At 45.9% G+C, this 22480-nt stretch overlaps 1 protein-coding gene across 1 annotated transcript in view; it reads right to left on the bottom strand.

Annotated features, from left to right (window-relative positions):
* The window catches only part of TMED10 (transmembrane p24 trafficking protein 10), a 46436-nt gene extending 28745 nt beyond the window's left edge, over window positions 1-17691 (bottom strand). The window contains exon 1 of the mRNA XM_056133767.1: window positions 17409-17691. Coding sequence (XP_055989742.1) covers window positions 17409-17633 — 225 coding nt within the window. The 5' untranslated portion in view covers window positions 17634-17691. The remainder of the gene's footprint in view (window positions 1-17408) is intronic.
* Window positions 17692-22480: the final 4789 nt, after the last annotated feature.

Here is a 22480-nt window from a genome sequence, read left to right as displayed (position 1 = left end):
GAGTAAAAACAAACTGAAATAGAAACTTCTTTTTCACTCTTTCAGTGAGTGATAAACACACCATTAGACAACTTAAGGTTCATCAAGTCAAACCTAGGAGTGTGTTTAAATCACAGCTACGAACACTAGCTCTGAAACCTAGGATATGTTCCTAATTTCTCTTCATGATACTATCATGAGAAATAAATTTAATGATCTTGGAAGGAAAAATGCCATGATCAGAGTCAGACACACAGAAGCACTAAATAAATATTAAGCGTCTTCATTATTAACATTAGTAACTGGTAATTCTAAATTTGTACACATTCAGGTCACTAACAGTATTTCCAAACTAACAGCACTAATGAATGACAAACTACACAAGGTAGACTGCAACAATTCGCCAATGAATGTTTAGGGCACAAATGACCAATATATGGAAACAGAAAAAGACAAATTCTCAAGGAAGCAGCAAATTTCAAAAACTCAACGTACAAACAATGCCTAGCAGAGCAAGCAAACACTAAAACCTTTCCAATGCTAACAAGGACAGCAAAAATCCTGTTTGTATTTTTAACTTAGTAATACACAAAAAGGACCCAACAGGAGGTGCAAAGAAGAAAGAATTGTGCATCTTTATGCTCCATTTGTAGTTCACAAATGAATCTCTTTTGTTTAGGGGACACATCTGACAGTGCTCAGGGGACCACATGAGCCAGTGATCAAACCTGGGCCTCCCACATGCAAAGCATTCCCAACCAGCCTTTAGCGCTATCCCCCCTTCACGAGTGAATACTGAGGCATGGAGTTAATTGTAAAATACTGCAAAAAGCAGAAACAGGGCGAAAGAAACAGTATATGGATTAAGGCCCTTGTCTTGCATATAGCTAACCCCAGTTTGATCCCTGGAACACCAGTGGGACACTGCAAGCAGAGAACCCCAAGCAGAGTTCTTGGCACTGCATATAGGGTGTGGCTCAAAACCAACCAAACAGGAGGGGTGGGAGTGGAGAATCACAGGGGCTAGAGAGGGCTGGAGAGATAATACAGTGAGTAGGGCACTTGTCTTGCACGTGGCAAAGCAGGGTTCAATCATCCCTGACATTAAAAACAACAACAGGGGCTGGAGAGATAGCACAGCGGGTAGGGCGTTCGCCTTGCACACTGCCAACCTGGGTTCGATTCCCAGCATCCCATATGGTCCCCTGAGCACTGCCAGGAATAACTCCTAAGTGCAGAGCCAAGAGTAACCCCTGTGCATCGCTAGATGTGACCCAAAAAAGAAAAAGAAAACAACAACAACAACAACACAGAAAGAACACCAAGTCTGAGTCAATATGTGGTTCAGCATAGTGTACGAGCTTTGCATGTGTGAGACCCTGGGTTCAATCCCTGGGATGAAAACAAACCACCATTACAGATACTACTGTAGCTTTGTATTTTATTTATTTTTGTTTTGGGGTCACATCTGGGAATACTCTTGGCTCTTCACTAAGGAATTACCCCTGACAGTGCTTGGGAACCATAGGGGATGCTGGGAATTAAACCCAGTCAGCCACGTGCAAGGCAAGTGCCCTCCCCGCGCAAGTGCCCTCCCCGCTATACTATCTCTCCAGCCACTGAAGTTTTACATTAAAAAAAAAAAGTATCAGAAATACCTTCCAAAGGTTCTACAAACTGAGAACTCGTCTTTAGTAGGAAGCTTACAGTGGTGGAGGTGGAGGCAGTTGGTACTGAACACAAGTGGACACTAGTGGAAAGTGTAGAACGTGGTAAACATGAAACCCTACCATTAACAGTACTGTAGATCATACACTGTAACACTGTCCTCCTGTTGCTCACTGATTTGCTCGAGTGGGCCCAGTAACGTCTCCATTTTTTTTGAGACTTGTTACTGTGTTTGGCATATTGAATGTCATGGGGAGCTTGCCAGGCTCTGCCGTGCGGGCGAGATACTCTCGGTAGCTTGCTGGGCTCTCCGAGAGGGACTGTAGATCATGATGATTAAATTTTTCTATTAAAGATTAAAGATTTGTACACAGTTCTCAAACATGAACAGGGATGTAGCAGAGCAGCAGAATACTTGTCCTTGCAAACCTGGGTTCAACTACTGATACCCTTCCCTTCCCCACCCCCAAAATGATGGTCAAACATGAGAACAAGGAAAATGTTGGTAGACTAGAATCTCAATTTAATGAACATTAAATGAATTTATCCAGATCTTTCAAGAGCAAGTGCCATGTCTATCAACTGCATCCCTGAAACCAAAAAGTAACACCTCGAGATTTAGCCCAAAATAAAGTCAAGCTTAGAAAGACCCACAGACATCACTCATCAACACTAATTTTTTTTTAATCAAATTTCCAGCACATTCAGCAATAATAAGAGCACAGCACAGAAGTATTGCTTAAACTGAAATGTGATTAAAGCAGCTGGGGGATTCTTTATGTAGAAGTGTTGAAAACTAGACACGGGAAATTTCCAGACACTGGTATGATAAAGGATGGATGCCCTCTTCCTGCTGCTATCAGCATTTGCTACATTAACTTAACATCTTAATATAGGCAATACGTCATGCTGGGGTGGGGTGGGGTGGAGTGGGGTGGGAGAGGGAGGGAGAAGAAAAAGGGAGAAGGAGAGAGGCAGGGAGGGGAATGAGAATGAAAGACCAGTTGCTGCCCGAACAATACTTGCTGCGGGGGTGAAGCCAGATCAAATGTTTTTTTTCATACTGTTCCAAAGTTATTTACGGTAAAAAACCTCCAGCGTGATCCTTGGACAGACAAACAAGGCCTTGTTCTTTCTTAACAACTGGTCCCTTGATTTCCCACACGTTACGCTGAACAATGAGGTTGGGGGCACAGGATAAAGCAGATGACATCAACCTCCCTCAAGTCAGAGGCTTGCTTGGAAGCCCAGATTCTGGTGGGAGGCCAGCTGGCCGGTCTCACAGAGGACTCTACTGTCCGGGCTGCCAGGCCGCATATGCATAAGCGGGCAGCGGCTCAGGACCAACCACCCGTCAGCAATTCACACAAGCACCGGCACAGAAGTCCATACACCCCACTAGATTACTTTTCTAAATCTGTTCCATTTTCCTGGAAACTTGACTCAGTCTTCAAGTCATCAAACTCTAGGCAGACCCTTCCCCCTTCTATCAGTTCAAAATAGGGCTGGGTTTAATCGCAGGCTCCACCAAAGGAAAAAAAAAAAAAAGAAAAAGAAAAAGGAAAGAAAGAAAAAGGAAATTACTGCCGTTACTCTATACTTTCTGCTGATGATTATGATAACCTTTTTCTGCTATAATCAGTTTTCCCCTTTTAATATATATATTTTCTCTTTCTATAACCCACTTTCAAAATAAGTTATAGAAATGGTCCTTAGGCAAAAACTTACAACCTAAAATTATTCACACTGTAATTTTCACTATATGCAAACCTTCTGAATGATATATTATCTATTATGTTTACTCTTTTTTCTTGTGGGGTTTTTTTTTTTTGGCTTAATGGTGCCAGGTATTGAACCCAGGTTCTCACACATGCAAAGCAAAGCAAGTGCTCTACCCCTGAGCCACATACCCAGCTCTTTGTTCTCTAGTCTCCTCGTGGACTCATTTTATCTTTTTCCTAATCTAATCATAGTCATGGTCCTCTACTAGTGCTCCTATTCTTGTCCTCAAATTCCTAAAGTCTCCAAAGTCTCAGTTCTCTTCCTTGTCTTCAACATCTCATCGTCGACTTTCTAGTTCTTACAGGACCTCCAGTCCTCCATGTCTAGTCCCTCTTACTCCTTACGGCATAGTTATATAGAGATCATGAAAGGTGGGGATACAAAAGTGGGATTCACGATCACGGTCCTCCCGTTATTCATCGATTCGCTCGAGTGGGCCCAGTAACCTCTCCATCGTGAGACTTGTTACTGTGTTTGGCATATCGAATACATCACGGGTATCTTGCCAGGTAGCCTGCCGTGCTCTCTGAGGGGGCAGAGCAATCGAACCTGGCTCGGCCGGGCTGGCTGCGTGCAAGGCAAACACCCTACCGCTGTGCTATCGCTCCAGCCCAAAAGTGGGATTGAACATTATCATAACAACAAAGAGATGTAAAGTCACTCCTTTAAAAGATTAATTCAAGCTGAGAGCAACACCAGGAGAATTACTCCATAACTTAGAGGCCAGCTGGGTATTCTAGGGGAAAGGACAATTCAGATAGAAAGGGGAACACCAAGTGGAGGGTGTTTGGAGGATCCTCCCAGGAGGGGAGATGCAGGTTGAAAGTAGACTGGACTGAACATGTTCGCCACTCAATGCCTCTTTGGCTGATCACAACACCCAGGAGGAGAGAGAAAACAAAAGGGAATGCCCTGCCATAGTGGCAGGGGGGGATGGGGGGATGGGAGGATGGGGGGGAGGGATATTATCCTGGTGGTGGAAAATGGGCACTGGTGGAGGGATGGGTATTTGATCGTGGTATGACCGAGATCCAAGCACAAAAATTTGTAAATCTACAACTGTACCTCATGGTGTTTCACTAATAAAAAAAAAAAAAGATTAATTCAAGGACAAAATTTCATGTGCAGGTTCAGCACTCCAGATTACTAGATCTGCTAAAGGGCGGGATTCCATGCACAGTGTACTGCTTTCTCCTTTCCTCGGCTACTAATCCATTTAAGCAAATCATAGTAATTTTACTTCTTGTAATATTTCTAGTCGTTTTGTATGAACACAGTTAGAGATACAGTAAGCTTAAAGGTCAGCTCTTCTTGGGGACGTCTCGCTACATATTCCAGACCACAGTCCTCAGGCCAGGTGAGTTTTTCCTAACCCCAGCAAGGTCCTTATTCAGTTACTTCTTTTTGTCCGTGACCGTGCTCTTAACTTATGGTTAAGTATTATTTGAGGCGTGGCCCGGCCCATTTCGATGCCAGGGTAGCTCACAGCTTGCCCTAGTTCCATCCAGTGCCTCGTCAGGACCCTGCTTTTGGGGTGCTAGGAACTAAGGGAAACTGAGGTTCAAGTCAAGTAAATATGGATGGCCAGAAGTAAATATTATTTTGGAGTCAGTCAACTCCCATGTTACAAAGCATAGCATGAACAGTCTTGCTGTATCTATACAAAAAGGACATTGGTAAACCATGCAAATAACATAAAAGAAAGAGAGAAACAATATAGGATTATTAGTGCTTAATGGAACTGGCTGTTTCAGGGTCACTGTTGTGGGAGTAGCTCAATGAACCTTAAGCTCCCTGCGGGAAGAACAAGGACAACCCAATATTACCAACACCTAGCCTCACTTTGTGGAGTAGGAAAAGGTGGTATGGGATAGACTTAACTGGAAATCTCAAAATAAAAGAAATCATCAGAAACCTGAGGCAGAAGTGTTTGCAGTAAGTAGCATTCCCTGTTCCTCCACTCCCTTTCCCAGGTCACTCACACACCTTGACTCCGCCACTTGCTCCCTGTGCCCTCCCTATTGCGTCTATTTTCATCATAGTACTTATCACAACAGAATAGGTGTGTAATTTTTATTAAAAAAATTTTTTTTTGGAGATTCACAAATGAATCTCAGAACAGAGCAGCTAGCTGCATAGCTGTCTCCAGACCTTGCACCAGGCTGAGCTCACGGGGCACCTCGGAAGGGAGCAGGAGTCGTCCCTCTGCCTGCCCCAAATAAACCTCAGCAGCTGCCAACCTCACAGCTGATCTTCACAGGCCCCCCCATGCAGAGAATGAATCTCCTGAAAAACCCAGGTATGCGGGACCAATGACTGAAATCTTCAGGCCTCAAGGAGCAGGGAATGGGCCGGTCCTTCCCATCTGCCCATCCGGGGCCCTGGCTATCATGCCCACAAACTGCCTCCAGGTGCATTTAAGTGCATTAATGGCCATGTAATGGCCATGATCCAGAAATTCACAAATGAATCTCGGAACAGATCAGCTTGCTGTACAGATGGCTCTGGACTCCAATTATTTAAAGTTTTAGAATTCCAGGAGTACGCAGTTGCTTTCGTGGCCATGTGACATCTCATACTATTTTTTTTTTTTTGGTTTTTGCTTTTTTGTTGAATCACTGTGAGATAGACTCTTACTGACATTTCATATTATTCATAACAAGTAATACAAAATAAATTATCTAGCATCTGCCTGTGAGGCAGGCTTGAGTGGTGGTGGGAAAATTAGAAATAATGGTAGAAGGTGTAATAGTAATGGGATTGGTGTTGAAATAGTGAATGTAATCAACTTTATGAAAATAAAATTTAAAAATTATTTAAAAAAATTTTTTTGGTTCTGGGACCACACCCTATTGTGCTGAAGGCTTACTCCTAGCTCTGTATTCAGGGATCACTTCTGGCTGTGCTCAGGGACCATATGGGATGCCGAGGATTGAACCTGGATCAGTCACGTGTAAAACAAGTAAGAACCCACTGTATTATCTCTCTGATCCCCAGATCTTGTTGTTTATTTCCATATTCCCCAGTAAGATCTGCATATACAAAAAATTAAATTATTTACTGAATACATGAGAGAATCAAACAAAATACTCATATCTTCTCATTAAAATATTCCTTATCTGGGGACAGTAGACTCAGATCCTCCATTTAATTTTCACTAAATGGAGAGCCAAGAAAAGCACATTAACATCTATGGTCTACCATAAAAAAGCTCTGCACAGGGCTGGAGCAATAGCACAGCGGGTAGGGCATTTGCCTTGCACACGGCCAATCCGGGTTGGATTCCCTGCATCCCATATGGTCCCCTGAGCACCGCCAGGGGTGATTCCTGAGTGCAGAGCCAGGAGTAACCCCTATGAACCGCCAGATGTGACCCAAAAAGAAAAGGGGAAAAAAAAAGCACAATCCCCAACCCATCTAATTAGTCCTAACAAGTCTATAAAAACTAGCACTTCATCTTGCAGATAAAGGAGCCAAAGTAAGAGAGTTAAGTAATTCTTCCAACACCATATATCCTGTATGTAGAGGAACTGTTAGATTTTCAATCCAAAGCTATCTCACCCCGTACCCAAGCTCTTTTTACAATACATGGGTTCTCAGTAAGACTAATATATTTAATTTAGAGGCCAGAAAGATAGTACAGCGGGTAGGGAGCTTGCTTTGCACATGGCCAACCGAGTTCAATTCTGAGCACCCCATTTGGTCCTCCCAAGCACAGACAGAAATGATGCCTGAGTGCAGAGCTAGGAGTAAGCCCTGAGGACCACAACAAACCAAATAAGAGCATATTTAATTCAACTGACAATAGCATGTATACAGTATACTAAACTGAAAACCCAAAATTTCATAGGACATTAAGGAGTTTGCTAAGTAAGCATCGTATTATGAGAAAAGTGACATATCTAGCAGAATATAAGGTAAGCACAAGGGAGTCGAGACAAAGATGATTCTTGTTTAGAGAATACTGTACTCGAAGAACAGCAAGCTGTTCAGGATGGCTTGAGTAGAGGAGTAGGAAAAGGAAGAAAATAGGAGGGTGGGGGGTAGCTGAGCAGACTGGTGCTCATGCTGTGCATGCAGGAGGTCAGAGTATGATCCCCCCTCCCCAATATCACATGGTGATCCGAGCACTGCCAGCAGTAACTCCTGAGCACTGAATCAGTAGTAGTCCGCAGGCACGCCTGAGTGTGGCCCAAAGATACCAAGTAAGGGAGGGAGTGCGAGGTGGCAGGGGGGCGCTAAGAAACTGCGTATTCATTTTGTTCATTCATTCCTAATGGTGAAATCCTACTACGAGCCAGGAGTAGGATTGGGGTGGGAGAGTCAGGTACTCTACTACACACTGGCTGCCAATGATAAACAGACAGTCTCTACTCCAGGATTATCCGAGGAGATGAATATACAACCACAGCAGTAATGCAGAACAGATTTATAGGATGTACCTTAAGGTCCTTCTAGACCAGATGTTTTTGACAGGACAAGCGAAGCACACATTCACAGATCCTTTTAAGAACGGCCTCTTTTAGAAGAACTGGTACATCCACTGGGTCAGATTTCTGTACTACAGAAAATTCTCTTCCTAACCTAAATCCAAACTGTAATTGCTAGGGCCCACGGGTGCACATATGACATAAGAGAAGACAATGATGATTCCAAGCCCTAGAATGTGGCCTGACATATAAAAAAGCAGCTGGTTTAATCAGATTACTGGATTCAGGAGTTACACTTCAGGAGTCTGAAAAGATGTACAAAAGAATCCTTGAAGCAGTGTCAGGACGGTGAGTGGTCAGAATTTAAGAGTATCTAAGTGAAAACCCAGGGTGGAGCGATAGCACAGCAGGTAGGGCGTTTGCCTTGCACGCAGCCAACCCGGGTTCTATTCCCAGCATTCCATATGGTCCCCCAAGTACCGCCAGGAGTGATTCCTGAGCACAGAGTCAGGAGTAACCCCTGTGCTTCGCCAGAAGTGACCCCAAAAGAAAAAAAAGTGAAAACCCACTGTGAAAAAGGTTGCAAATTCTACAACAGGCTGCTTTAGTGCATTAAATGTGTTCTGTAGACTGCATAATAAACTTATTTAACATTTGTTTTCATTTGTTGGCTTGGGGCTACAGTGGAGATGCTCAGCACTCACCCTCTGGCAGTGAGAGATGTGGGGAACCACGTGGCATGAGGGATGGCCTGAGGGATGGAAACATGCCCCAGGCACACACTGGGCACTAGCCCTTTGAACTATTTCCCTGACTCCACATTAAAAAGAAAAATAACATGATACTTTCCATGTAATTTTTTTTTTTTTAATGTGGAGTCAGGGAAATAGCTCAAAGGGCTAGTGCCCAGTGTGTGCTGGGGTCATGGTGTTTCACTAATAAAAATTTTTAAAAAAGATAAAATGGAAAAAAAATAATACTACTCAGCCTGTGGTCTTTAAAATACCATCTAGCGCACTGCATTTTATGTGCTCCAAGCCCTGTTGGGAGTGATCCCTGAGCTCAGAGCTTGGAATAAGCCCTAAGCACCACCAGATGTGGCCCCCGAATCAAAAGAAATAAAATACCATTCCCTACTCAGAGGAAGCAGGAACTCCTTGGAGGACTGATCGTTTCCAGGTCCAGGAGCTGGACACACACAAGTCAGTAGAGAAGAGCTTGCTCCACACAGAAGGGACGTTATCCAAGCCAAATGGGACTCTGCCAAAGGATGCAGAAGTCAAAGGGGGCAACAAGCCTAAAGAAGGAATGTGAACAGAAAATGCCTCATGGGCCAGTAAAGACAGCAAGGAGGTAAGGAGCTAGTCCTGTGTGTGGCCGACCACAGTTTAATCCCAGGTACTTCATATGATTCCCCCAAGCACTGTGAAGAGTGACCCCTGAGCTTACTCCTGGGTGTGATCCAAGCCACACCGATGCCCCCCCCCACACACACACCCAACAAACCACAATGACTCTAAAATCTGAAACAGAGGGGACAGAGAAGTAATAGACTTCATATAAAGTTAAGGGGCTTACTGCATGGTCCCCTAAGCAGTCAGGAGCAGCCTCTCTGAGCACTACTTGGTATTTCCCTACCCCAATCTGAAACAGACAACAATAAAAATGTGATTTCAACATAATAAGGGGGCGGGGGCGGGGGGAGATGTGCTTTAGACTATATTGAAATAAGCGCAGAAATTTCTTTTACTGAGAAGGATCAAATTGAAGGAATGAATTCTGTAATTATCTGCCCTTCTTACATGAATTATGAACTACAGGGTAACCAAACAGCCTTAATAGTTTCAGTCAGAATACCTGTCACTCGTCACTGTCCTCCCGTTGTTCATCGATTTTCTTGAGCAGGTGCAATAACATTTTGAGACTTGTTGTTACTGTGTTTGGCATATCGAATACGTCATGGGTAGCTTGCCAGGCTTTGCCATGTGGGCGAGATACTCTCAGTAGCTTGCCAGGCTCTCCGAGAGGGGTGAAGGAATCGAACTCGGGTCGGCCGTGTCGGCCGTGTGCAAGGCAAACACCCTACCTGCTGTGCTATCGCTCCAGCCCAGACAGAATACCAATTACAAAAATCATCACTTCATAACCTTAATGAATAGTAAATTCACCTGACAGTAACCAATGAATTTATATATCAAAGGTCAATGAGAGACTTTCCAAAGGTGATTCCAAGCTGCACCACCTTAGCACACAAAATAATAGCCAGCAAAGATGCCCCTTCTAATTTCCAGAACCTATGAGCATATCTCTTATGGAGGGATTTTGCAGTTATGACTGAATTTAATACTGAGATAGAGATTACTGCAAAGGGGAGAGTGTCTCTTACTTGGGGAGGAGCTGAGATAAAGGAAGCAGAGAAGACAACTGAAGAGAGTTAAAAGGGGGTGAAAGGGAGAGGTGAGGAGAGAGGGCGGTAAAATCAAAAGATGGGTTATAGGTGGTCTCTAGATACTGAGAAAGGCAAAGAACAGTGTCTCTCCCCAAGGGAAAAAGCAACACAGCCTCGCTGACCCTGGATTTGAATCTTAGGAATTCTGATCTCTAGAACTGTAAAATAAATGTGGGCTACTGTAAGTCACTAAGTGTGTGGTAATTAGCTGCAGCAGCACTAGAATACAAACATATACCTGAACCCAATGATTTATCCTAGCAGCACTCACGGTAAAAAATTGTTCTATGTACTATGCTGTAGGCCACATGAAACATGCCATAACCCATGTGACACTTGAGATTTATTAAAAAAAGTCACACATAACTACTGTGAAGTTGTGATCTATAAGAAAAAAATAGAGTTATCTGGTCTTTCAGATGGACAAAATATATTTCTCACATATAGTTTATCTCTATCCACAGAGATCCTGCTCACTGCTCTGGAAAGTCATGAAATTTCATAACTGTGAAGGATAAAAGTGTCACAGAAACACACCGTTGTACGTTAATGAGGGTCCTTGAGGAGAGGACCTATGGACGAAGGATGGAGCCAACCAAATGATTAGAATTTCCAGTTTTACCCCCAGCCTCTGGGGATGATGTGCTATGGGGTGGAGTTACTGGCCAGGCCAGTGCCAACGAGTTCTCCAATGGTGTCACAGACGAATCCTTCCATACCAACAAGGGACTCAGAGTGTCCAGGGGGTGAACATGTGAAGTTCTAGGATGAATGGTGTGCCGGGAAGGTGTAGGGGCTCTGCACCTTTCTGCAGACCTTGCCCTATGTAGTTCTTCCATTCAACTGTTCCAAGTCATATCATGGTCATAAACGGGTAATCTGGAGAAGCATTTCTCAACTGGGGATCCTCCAGGATAGTCAAGGGGGCCACAGGTGAAATCACATAAATGAGGGCCCACAGCAGGCTAGGGACCAGCGGGGCGGGGAGGGGAAGAAGAAGGAAACAGGTCTGAAGGGCCCATGGTTATAAAAGGGCCGGGAAATAGGAAGACATGCAGAGTTTCGTTAGCTTTGTAGCAAATTAATTCAACCTGAGGAAAGTGTTTTGGGAATCTCTGATTTATAGCCACAAGAGCCAGAAACACAGGTTAATGGTTGGGGCTTGGGGCTGACATAATGTGGAAGGCAGAATGAGCCTGTGGCATCAGATCTCTGAGTAGGCAGTGTTAGAAATGAGCAGAATTAAGTTAACAAAATGGTAGACATATCCTCTTGTCTGGGAATTGCTTGTTGGTGTGGGGAGGCCTCTGTTCATTAATGCTGGTATTGGTTTTGGGAACCTCCACCCCTGTGTGCTTCCCACGCTCCATACGTCAATTCAAGTTCATCTTTAGGGGCGGAGAGTACAGCGGGGAAGGAGGGTGCTTGACTTGCATGCAGCAGACATGGGCTCGGTCCCCAGCAGGACATGGTCCCCTGAGCAGAGCCAGGTGTGGCCCAAAAACAAAACAAAACAAAACCAAAATGCATCTTTAGAGGTAATTCCTTTTTTAATGCGTATGGGAAAGAGAATTTGTTAAATGATTATGTAAGGGAAACAAAGAGTCCAATCCAAAATGTAGATCATTCTTTCTTTTAAAAAAGATTCCAACAATGCAACTGAAAGCATTTTTTTTTTTTTAAGGAGGGAGGCACCTTTTTCCCTCTGGAAAGAAAGATGGCAGCCGCTTCGGAGCTTTATGGAAAGCCAGGTATGAGCTGGTCATGATGGGGCGACTGAAATCTCATGGGAAGGGGGGCGTTCCTGGCTACCAAGGTCACGAGTTGCCCCCCACGAGCGGCTCTCCTGAACGAACGGCCATGGCTCCAGAAGCACAAGGACTCAATGCAGAGCCCGGCAGCTTGCAGCAGAAAAGTGAATGGACTATGCGTTAATCCGCTTCACCATGCCTGCCCGTTGGGGAAAGGGTGTTGCTCCCTTCTGCCTTTTTCTCTCTGGAAAGAAAGATGGCAGCCGCTTTGGAGCTTTATGGAAAGCCAGGTATGACTGGTCATGATGGGGCGACTGAAACCTCATGGGAAGGGGGCGTTCCCGACTAGTCCTTCACGCCCTATTGAGGTCACGAGTTGCCCCCAAGGAGCGGCTCTCCAGCACGGCCATGGCTCCAGAGCACAGAAACCAATCTCATAATTATCTGACTCTCAGCAGAAATACTTTCAGGCTTAATAAGTAAAATACCAGAAATTCAAAATCAAAGAATCATTTGATTCTTGTGACCAGCTGTAGAAAACAAATTATTTCACAATGCCTTTTCAGCATGTCTGATTTGGGGGTGTAAACTCTAAATAATAATGGTGCATCTTTTGTCGAAACAATGAATCTAATCAAAGTAGATAGAGTGTTAACTAAAATTCATCTGCCTCACAGGCATTGGGAGGGTTGGGAGGGGGGGTTTCTAAAATTCATCTGCCTCACAGGCATTGGGAGGGTTGGGAGGGGGGGTTTCTTGGGGTTCTTCGTGGTGAAAAATAAGTATTAGTAAAGGGAAATGTGTTTGATATTTGCATGACCGAGACTTAAACCTGAAAGCTTTGTAACTTTTCCCACAGTGATTCAATAAATAAATAAATAATTTTTAAAAAAAAGAGGGAGGTCACCGGGTTACTCTAAATTGGGACCCTTTATCCTAGTCACAATCCATTTCACCAGAGTACCCCAAGTACATATGAAATGGGCCTATTAAATTTTCACACAACCCCAGGTGTATAAAATAGGTACAAAAACATTTAGTGATAATTAATCCTAAATTGTTTTTTTGTTTGTTTGTTTGTTTGCTTTTTGGGTCACACCCGGCAATGCTCAGTGGTTACTCCTGGCTCTGCATTCAAGAATCACTCCTGGCGGTGCTCAGGGGACCATATGGGATGCTGGGAATCGTACCCAGGTTGGCCGCGTGCAAGGCAAACGTTGTGCTATCGCTCCAGCCCCTTTTAAGTATTTTTTTAAAACAAAATTTTCAAAACTCCCACATTCAGTTACAAATATGGTGCCACATTTTAAGAAGCTACGTGCCAAAATAAAGAGGCTTGGAAGATATAAGAAATTAATTTTCAATCAATTTTGGGGATGCTTTGAGCTATAGCCGGTAGTGCTCTGGGCTTCCTCCTGATGGTACAAAAGGAACCATATGTGGACCTGAGAATTGAAGAGAGGCATGCAAACCAAGTGCTAGGGTACTACCTCTCCAGCTTTTAAACAGACGTTTTTGAGACAAAGGGAAAACCGAATATAAACTGAGTATTATTAGATGGTATTAAGGAATCATAAATGTTGGAATGACGTGTCCAAGGATGTAGTACTGCAGTAAAATGCCTGCCCCATAGGCATGGGGCAGTGAAGTGGAGCTCCTGTCCTGTCCATCAAGTGCAAGCCCCTTGGGGTATAGGCATTGGAGCCCTCCAATTCTACAAGTGTGTGATCCTGCAAGAACCACAAACTTGTGTTTGTGGGCACTGCAATCAAGTGTACCACCTCAGTCATCACAATAACAAAGAGAAAGGGAAAACATAAAAATAATTTTGTGATGTATAATAATCACATAAAGTTGATTATGTGCTTTTTTTTTTTTTAAACAAGAGGTTTTTCTTAGAAGTGGATTTTGGGGGGGAGGTGGAGAGAGAAACATGCTCAAGAGAGAACACAGGCTTCTCCAGAGTGGATTAAGAGCACCAGCACACAACTCACCAGGGGAGATGTGCGGAACATATGTGCTAAGGCACCATATGCACACAGCAATATATTTGCTCGGGAAGCATACACGTGATTATGTTCATATTTTTATGCTCATATTTTTGAAGAGATTCAAGCTGAAGAAATGAAATGCCATGAAACCCAAGATAACAATGCAGCATAAAATGAGGAGGAGGAGCAGTTAAGACTGAAGTGTTCAAAGATCCCGTTCCTTGCTGAATCTGGGTAATGTGTACACCACGGTCTCACTGTTATTATCGGAATTATCTTGCAGTGCCAGGGGATCAAACTCAGGACTTCACACATACAAAGCGACTGTTCTGCTGCTGAACTACATCCCAACTGTATGATTCTCGATAAAACTGAAAACAGAGACAAAGTCAATCTTAGTTGATGGCATTTTACAATCAGGAGCTTGGGGCTAGAGAGAAAGTATGAAGTTATGGCACCTGCCTTACATACAGCCAACCCTAGTCTGATCAGCAGCTCTGAATATTGGTCAAGCACCACCGGGAGTGATCCCCAAGCACAGAGCCAGGAGTAAGCCCCGGGCAGCAGACAGGTGTGGCCCCAACGCCCAGCCCCCATAAGAAAATCAAAATCAGGTGCTTGCGCTTAAAAATATGGATTTCTGATTTCATATGAAAAATCAGATGCTGGCAAAATGGCCCACAACCTTGAACGACAAGTCTCAGCAAGAGCTGAGTACATGTGGCTGGAGGGATAGTACAGTGTACAGAGCACTGATAGAACAGGCCACTTGTCTTGCCTGTGGATACCTGGGTTTGAGCCACAGAACCCTGTACTGATCTCCAAGTGCCACCAAGAGTGATCACTGGGTCCAGAGTAAAACCTGAGCACTGATGGGTATGACCCTAAGATTTTTGTAAGCAGAAAAAAACTGAATTCAACTGGGAAGATGGCTCAAAGTGGCGGAGCATATGCTTTGCATGAGGGAGTCCCGGGTTTGGGTCCCCAGAACACATGGTACCGACACCAGAACAGTGCTCAAACACCGTCGGTTGTGCCCCCTCCTCCTAAAAAAAGCAAGTCACTCCAAATGTAGTAGTCACTCCAAATGACTCCAATTTCCACCACTCTCAACCAGTCCCCATTCATCATCGCTGCTGCAGTTTTTCTGGAACCCATATGACATTCAGGATTTTTGTTGATCTGTTTTGGGGCCAGACCCAGCAATGCTCAGGGGTTACTCCTGGCTATGCACTCAGAAATTACTCCTGGAGGTGTTCAGGGAACCAAATGGGATGTTGGGGATTGAACCAAAGTTGGCTGCATGCAAGGCAAATGCACTACCCACTGTAGTATCACCTTGCCCAGTGACATTAGGGTTTTGAAGACCAGGATTCAGTAGTCCCGCCAAGTAGGTAGTGCTAAGGGGAGCAGAGCAGATATGTGAAAAGCAACTGACTGAGGGGGAAACATTAGCAAGCCTAAGTGCAGACTCCTGAAGCTGCCTCAGATACAGATGCAGTTCCACAAAGATCATGTCACAGCAAGGTAATATACACACACTAGAAAACAGGAAAACAAAAACGCTTCCTGTGCGCAGGGTTCTAACAGTCTACTAAGGATGACAAGGAATAAGCTCAAGAAGGTACACTATAAAAGAAACCCAGCCAACACTAAGCTGAGGGACTGGAGAAAAAGTAGATTGGGTAGGCACTTACCTGGCACACAGCCACCTGGTTCCATCTCCAGCATCCTTCCCCCCACACTCAGCACGACCAGAAGTTACCCCTGAACATCCCTGAACATTGCGGGGTGTGGCTCAATACCCCAAGCCCCCAAAAGAAACTAAGCTGAGTTTAGGGTTCTGCTCAAAGTGGCTGAAGAAAAGAGCAAAGCAGAAAGCAACAAAATAGAGCCAGTTGGCAAAAGGAAATGAGACCAAGGTCTCCCTCAAGGCTCGAATACTGATTCTATGCGCTACAAGCTTTAAAAAAGCTGAAAAGCACACACTTCATTATGCTGTCTCCAAGTCTCTGAAATTGTGCCATGGAAGGAGAGGCCATGAGCAAGAATGAAGAGTTTATGAAGGAGACAATGTATGAAGAGTTCACCAAAGAGGTCTGATGAAGCGTTTCGATCTTCCAATAAAGTATAAACACACCGCAGATTTTACCACTTCTGAGATTTCAATACTTTATAAACCAATTATGGTCTTCTACCTGAAGCTCCATTAAAAATGCAAATTTGGGGCCAGAACCATAGTACAATGGGTAAGGAAAACCTAGGTTCAATCCCCATCACCTTATATGGTTCCAGAGCACCACTGCCAGGTGTAATTCCTGAGTGTGCTCCCCCCCATAAAAAAAAATAAAATAAAATTTAAGCTGGGATATGGCTCCAGTGGTAGGGTATGGTTGGGTTCAATCCCTAGCACCACCAAAAGAAAACTATTTTATTTAATCTATGAATAGTCCCCATTCTGGCTGTTGGTTTTATGGTTTTGTTTTTTAAGCGAAAGAATAGGGATCAGAGAGATAGTACAGCAAACAGGGCACCTCTGCCTTACTGGGGTTCGATCCCCGGCATCCCATATGGTCCCCCAAGCACCACCAGGAGTGAGTCCTCAGTGCAGAGCCGGGAGTAACCCCTGAGCGTCATGGGACGTGGCCACCAAAAACAAAACAAAAAAGACACGCCCTCCCCTCCCCCAAAAAAGTAAAAGGAAGAATAAGATGATCTAAAACATAAATTAAATCATGATTGTTCTAATATTATCTTTCAAAGATCTGGTCGGGGTGGCGAAGGTAGCTCAAAAGGTAAACAGAACACACACCGAGCATAGACAAACCCCCCTGGGTTCTGTCCCCAACACAGGTCCTCCCTAAGCCCTGCTGCGGATGGCTTCAAAGCAAAACAAACCCACAACAAGCACGAAGATCTGGCCTGGACACCCCAAGGGTGAAAATGGGACCCAAGAGGCACGATCCCGGGGTATCCGTGAAACTGACACCCAGACTCCTGAGTACTATGCAAGAACCGGCACCAGGATTTGATCGATCTGGATGACTCAAGCACAGGACCCTCCTCACAGGACAAATGGGGAGAGGACACGACTGCAGCGATCGCAGCCCACCAAGCATCCGTCCCCCAGGTCGGACACCGGCGCATCGCCCCCCCCCCCACCCCCTGAGCTTCTCCACGTGCGCCTTCCCGGGGCCGAGACGAGGCCTGCAGCACCACCGCGTCCCGCGGGGGAGTAGACCCACAGGGCGCTGCTGCGGGGCCGAAAATCGGCTCAGACCCGCCCGCCCGCGCCCCGCACCCCGAGGTAGGCCTCCCCCCGCCCGGCCCCGCCGCCCCGCGTGCCCACGCGCCGCACCTTGAGGTGGGTTCGCAGGCCGCCCTCGCCCGCAGGCTGCTCCGTGATCTCGTACGAGCCCGTCACCAGCAGGTCCTTGTGGATCTCCTCGCGCAGGCACTTGCGGGAGTTAACGGGCAGGTGGAAGGAGATGGCGAGCACCCCGCTGGGGCCGAGGAGGAGCAGAAGCAGCCACGGTAACGGGCACGGGCCACGCTGGGCTAGAGGGCCAGACAAACCAAACATGGTGCCGGAGACTGTTCGCCACCCCGGGCCTCGGCCGCGCCGGAACCGGGAGCGCCCACGTGACTCACCTCTGACCCGCGAGTGCCGGGGGCGCCATGTTGGAGAAGGGCACGGGGGAGGGGTTGGAACTGCCTAGAGAAATCTTTCGAAAGAGAGAAGACAGCACCGCACCCACCCATGATTCTAAGTGGCGGAATAAAAGTTTCTTTCTGAGCTGGGTCGCAGAAACTCGCTCTTTGGGGAGATGACAAACCCGTTTCGGTCGGCCATGTCAACTATGGGCAAACCCGGAAGGAATTCTGCCTTAACTTCCGGGAGCGAGGCCCCGGTGTTTTGAGGCCCGTGGTACCATAGTAACCGGGCCCCAATAGGAGACGGCCACAAGGCTCTTCGTGGCCCCGCCCACCAGCCGCCCACGCCACCGACGGGCGGGGCGCGGACGTGACGGGCTCCTCGGGGGGTCGGGCCTCGATGACATTCCGGACGTTGAGCGTTTCAGGGGGAAACGTGGAGGTGGCGCGCTGGATTGCACTTGGCTGGCAGTGAGGGCTGCTCCCTCGCCGGAGGTGTGGCGGCGCCCTGGTGTGCGTGCGAGGTGGGCGAGCTTGGGGTTCGTGCTGCAGAGCCGCGGAGCTCACTTGCCGGCGGGGATAACTTTGCGGTCCTACTGTGCGTTTAGCAAGTGCTGGTCTCCCGCTCTCATAGTGGCAATAAAAGGATAAGGCACCAGACTTAAGTTTGGGTTTCGTTATTTGCATCGAGTCAAGCGTTTTTCAGGGCTGCCAGAAATGGGCCTCTGTCCGTTTACCAAACCGAAGTTGTTAGGGAGGGCATTCGTGTCTTGTTGTATTTATCTCGTTATTTTCCACTGTTGTTTTGGAGCTACGCCCGGTGGTGGGTGATGCTGGGAGCCATGCTGGGCCCTGTGGAGGGCACTGCACTAGGAGGTACTCAGGGGACCAGGTGGTGGTAGGGAGTAACCCAACCCATGTCATCTGCACACAAGGCCTTAAACCCTGTGCTGTTTCTCCAGCCCTGCCTTGTAAGGTTTTAAATACACACACACTTTAGGGATTAAGCTGACCAGTCTGTAGGAAGCAGATGTACATGTCAAATGATTCATGCTCTGTGGGCCCCCTACCCTTGAAGACAAGAGGCCAGTTGTTCCAGCCAATATCATGCGACATGCCCAGGTGTGATCTCACAACACTGCCTGTTGTGAACCCAGGCTCCACAACCAAGTGTGAACTGTGTCTGCAGCTCCCCAAAGGGGAAAGGAGGAAACAAAGCACATTCCTTTACACAGATGGTTGCATGCATGAAAGCCGATGAAGGAGGACATGGTTACTGATGTAGCCAAAAGATTGGGATATTTTCACATATTCAGGCCTGAGGAAGAAAAGAAGGCACAGCAGCCAATATGTAGAATTGCTCTCTACTTTGATGGTGTTTAGTAAGCATTTGCAGAAGGTGGACTATCTGCTCTTAATTTAAGTAATTGTTCTGTGTTTATAGCTATGCTCTGTCCATCTAGTTCCCTTCCTGGAACAGAAGTTCCCACAAAACAAGGACAAACATAAAGGAGCTGTAAAACATTTGAAAAATCTGACAAATGCCATTACTTTCTAATGAAGTGTCCACTTAGGGGTACTTGTTTGATTATTTTCTCTCTAATCTAAGATAAGATTTTTAGTCTACTCAGGACAGCCCTGACCATCTGTGTGGGCCTTTTCCCTGCAGTTCAGGGAATTGGCCCAGTTCTAATAACTCACCATTGACTCTCAGTCCTGGATCCTGCTGACCATCTATGAGAGATTTGCAACCTAGGACTTAGGAATGGCACAAAAGGCTGTAGGAGCCCCAGGATCCATACCAGGCACCACATGATCCATCCCTAACACTGCCATGAGCACCTACCCCCCACCCCCACCCCAAAGAAAGCAGTAGGTGTTGGGTTGGGGCGCTAATTCAAAGGGCTGTAACCCAAAGGAATAAGTACCACTAGGAGTGATGCACCATGAGCAACACCAACACCACTGGGTATAGCCCAAAAAAGAAAAAGATTTGCAACCATAGAACACCTGTGCATATTTCCCCCCAAATTTCTTACCTTTATGTTGTAGCTCATACACTTTTCAATATTTTCACATTATTTCATTTGACATTTTTTAAAACCAGGTGGCACGTATCTGACATCTGACCTGGGTTTGATGCCCAGCACCAGATACTGTGCCCTGCCAGGAGTGATCCCCTAAGCACAAAGCTTGGAGTAAGTCCTGAGCACCTCTGTGTGTGGCCTAAGAAACAAAACCAAACACCAGAAAATCCCAACCAAAAAATTGTTAAAAGGCAAGATACTAATTTTAACAGGTGAAGAAATGGCAAAAATTGAAAATGAGATGAGGGCTATAGAGATGATAGAGTTGGGTAGGGTGCTTGCAATGCATAGAGCTGACCCTGGTTTGATCCCTGCACCACATATGGTCCTCCATGCACCTCTAGTAGTGACTTCTGAGCACAGAGCCAGGAGTAAGTCCTGAGCACTGCTAGGTGTGGCCCCTAAACCATGTGGTTCTAGGGGTAAGTTATTTTTCTGGCCCCTCAAGTCCATAGTTTGAAAATGACAATAACAAATCCACATGAGAGAGAGAGAGAAAGAGAGAGAGAGAGAGAGAGAGAGAGAGAACATAGGGACATAGGGTGAGGCACTTGTCTTGCATGTAGCCAAAACCCTCAGCACTTGTTGAATGTGGTCCCCAATCCCCCAAATAAATAAATATGACAGGTTCAGGCCAAAGATTTGGCTCAGTAATAAAGCACACCTTGTATGTGTGAGGCCCTGGATTTGATCGCTGGCACCAGTTTAAAAAATCAGAAAGTCAGGTGTTTTTTTTTTTAACCTGAGTGCTTTAGGAAGGTGTTATTATTATTTTACCGATGAAGAAACTAAGACCAAGAGAAACTGATGTACTTTGCTAAGTCATAACTTCTCCCCGTCCCCAGATCCCCAGTCCTATAGTTCCTCTTGCCTAGTTCCCAGCTCTTTCCTTTCTGTCTTCTCTCTCTTCATTTTCTCCCTTAGTGCTCACCACTAATTCAGCATATAGTTCACTATGTATCATGTTTATTGATCTGTCTCCCTAACTTGGATGTCTGTTTTGCAAAAAAAAAAAAAAAAGCAGAGATTCTTGTCTATTTTGCTCACTGCTTTATCTTCTGAATCTAAATATTACCTGACACTCAGAAGGTCCAATAAATAATGGTCCTGTAATGCAAGCCTGGATTCCTCCTCGCACAGCACCGGCCTAGCAGCAAATTCCTTCCATTCCTGAACTATTTTCTCACAAAGTAATTTTATCCACAATGTATCTATGTGCAGATGTGATTTTAGTTTCACCAAAAACAGGGTTTGGTTTTTTTTTTTGGGGGGGGGGGAAATGGGGTGGGGTGGGAAGAGCACACTCAGTAGTGCTTGGGGCTGCTCCCAACGCTGTGCTCAGGGGTGGCTCCTGGCAGTGCTCCAAAGAACGCCGGGTTCCCTTCTGCAAAGCATATGCTTGCAGCCCTTTTGTGCTATTTCTCCAACCCAACAAAACATTTTTGAGTTGAAAGTGTATTTTTATTTCCACTTTGAGAAGATAGAAAATTCTTCCCTGTACACTGTGGAGGATGAAGCAAAATAGAACTCACAGAGAACCCAGACATTTGGGGAGTCTGCCATGTGGTGCTCAGGGTGACAGGGGCCTCTCCCGGTGAAACTTGGTCAACTGGGCTGGTGGTCCAGACTTTGTGTCCAAGGATGCAGTGCTGCTCAAGCCCTGTGGTGCCAGGGACCCTTAGGGGTACCCTGGTGGTGCTTGAGGGACTTCCTGGTGATGCTTGGGGCCCCCAAGGCTATACCTGATGATGCTCAGGAGGTCATGAGATAGAAGCTGGGTAGATCCTAACCTTGTAATATCTTTGCAGACGGAGAAACCAGAGTTTTAAGCTCTGTGTCTGCACTTTTGTTTTTAATGCCATTTTTTCCAGGTATGTGGTTCAGTGACTTAGTGCCTGGTTTGTGTGCATGAGGCCTGGATTCCATCCCTGACATTTGACCTCTATGTAGGGGAAACCCCATTCCTAAAAGCAATGAAACTGCCCTACAAGTAAAGAAAATGCCTCTTCCTGGAACCAGAAAATAGCTCAAGAGCACACGCCTGGCATGTGGGAGGCGCCACATTCCATCCCTGGTACCACGTGGCCTGAGAGGCCCTGCGTTCCATCCCTGCACCCACGGCCTCTCAACACCACTGACCTAATCTTGGGGTGGGAGGAGGGTTGGGGCCGGGGGTAGCAAGTTCCTCCTGGCCCAATAGTCCTTTGCTTTCTGTAATCCTGAAATATTCCCAGCCAAACCCTCCTGAGATACCTAAAGTCCCTGGAGTCTCTAAGGTGAAGAGACAATGAGGACAAGCCCTTGATCCTGTGTATCCCCCAAACTGTGCTTCTCAGCCTTTCATTTGTTTATTTAATTTGTTTGTTTTGGAGGCCACACCTGACTGTGCTCAAGGTTTACTCCTGACTCGGTGCTCAGGAATCACTCCTGGCTTGGTTCAGGAGACCGTTTGTAGTGCTGGGGATTGAACCTGGGTTGGTCCGTGGAAGGCAAGCACCTTCTAAAAGGGAACATATGAACAAAATCTCCAAGTTTTCATGGAGTTGGGATGGGCAGCCCCCCACCCCCCACCGCATTCCTCTGTTCTTCCAGGAGCCTGGCAGTCACGCCCATGAACTGCCTCTGGCACCGTAAAAGCTCATTAACCAGCCACGGTCCAGAGACTCACAAATAAATCTTGGAAGAAATC

This window comes from Sorex fumeus, unplaced genomic scaffold (genome assembly GCF_029834395.1).
Source record: "Sorex fumeus unplaced genomic scaffold, SorFum_2.1 ptg000098l, whole genome shotgun sequence".
NCBI classification, from domain to species: domain Eukaryota; kingdom Metazoa; phylum Chordata; class Mammalia; order Eulipotyphla; family Soricidae; genus Sorex; species Sorex fumeus.
This window is presented reverse-complemented; position numbering and strand designations above follow the sequence as displayed.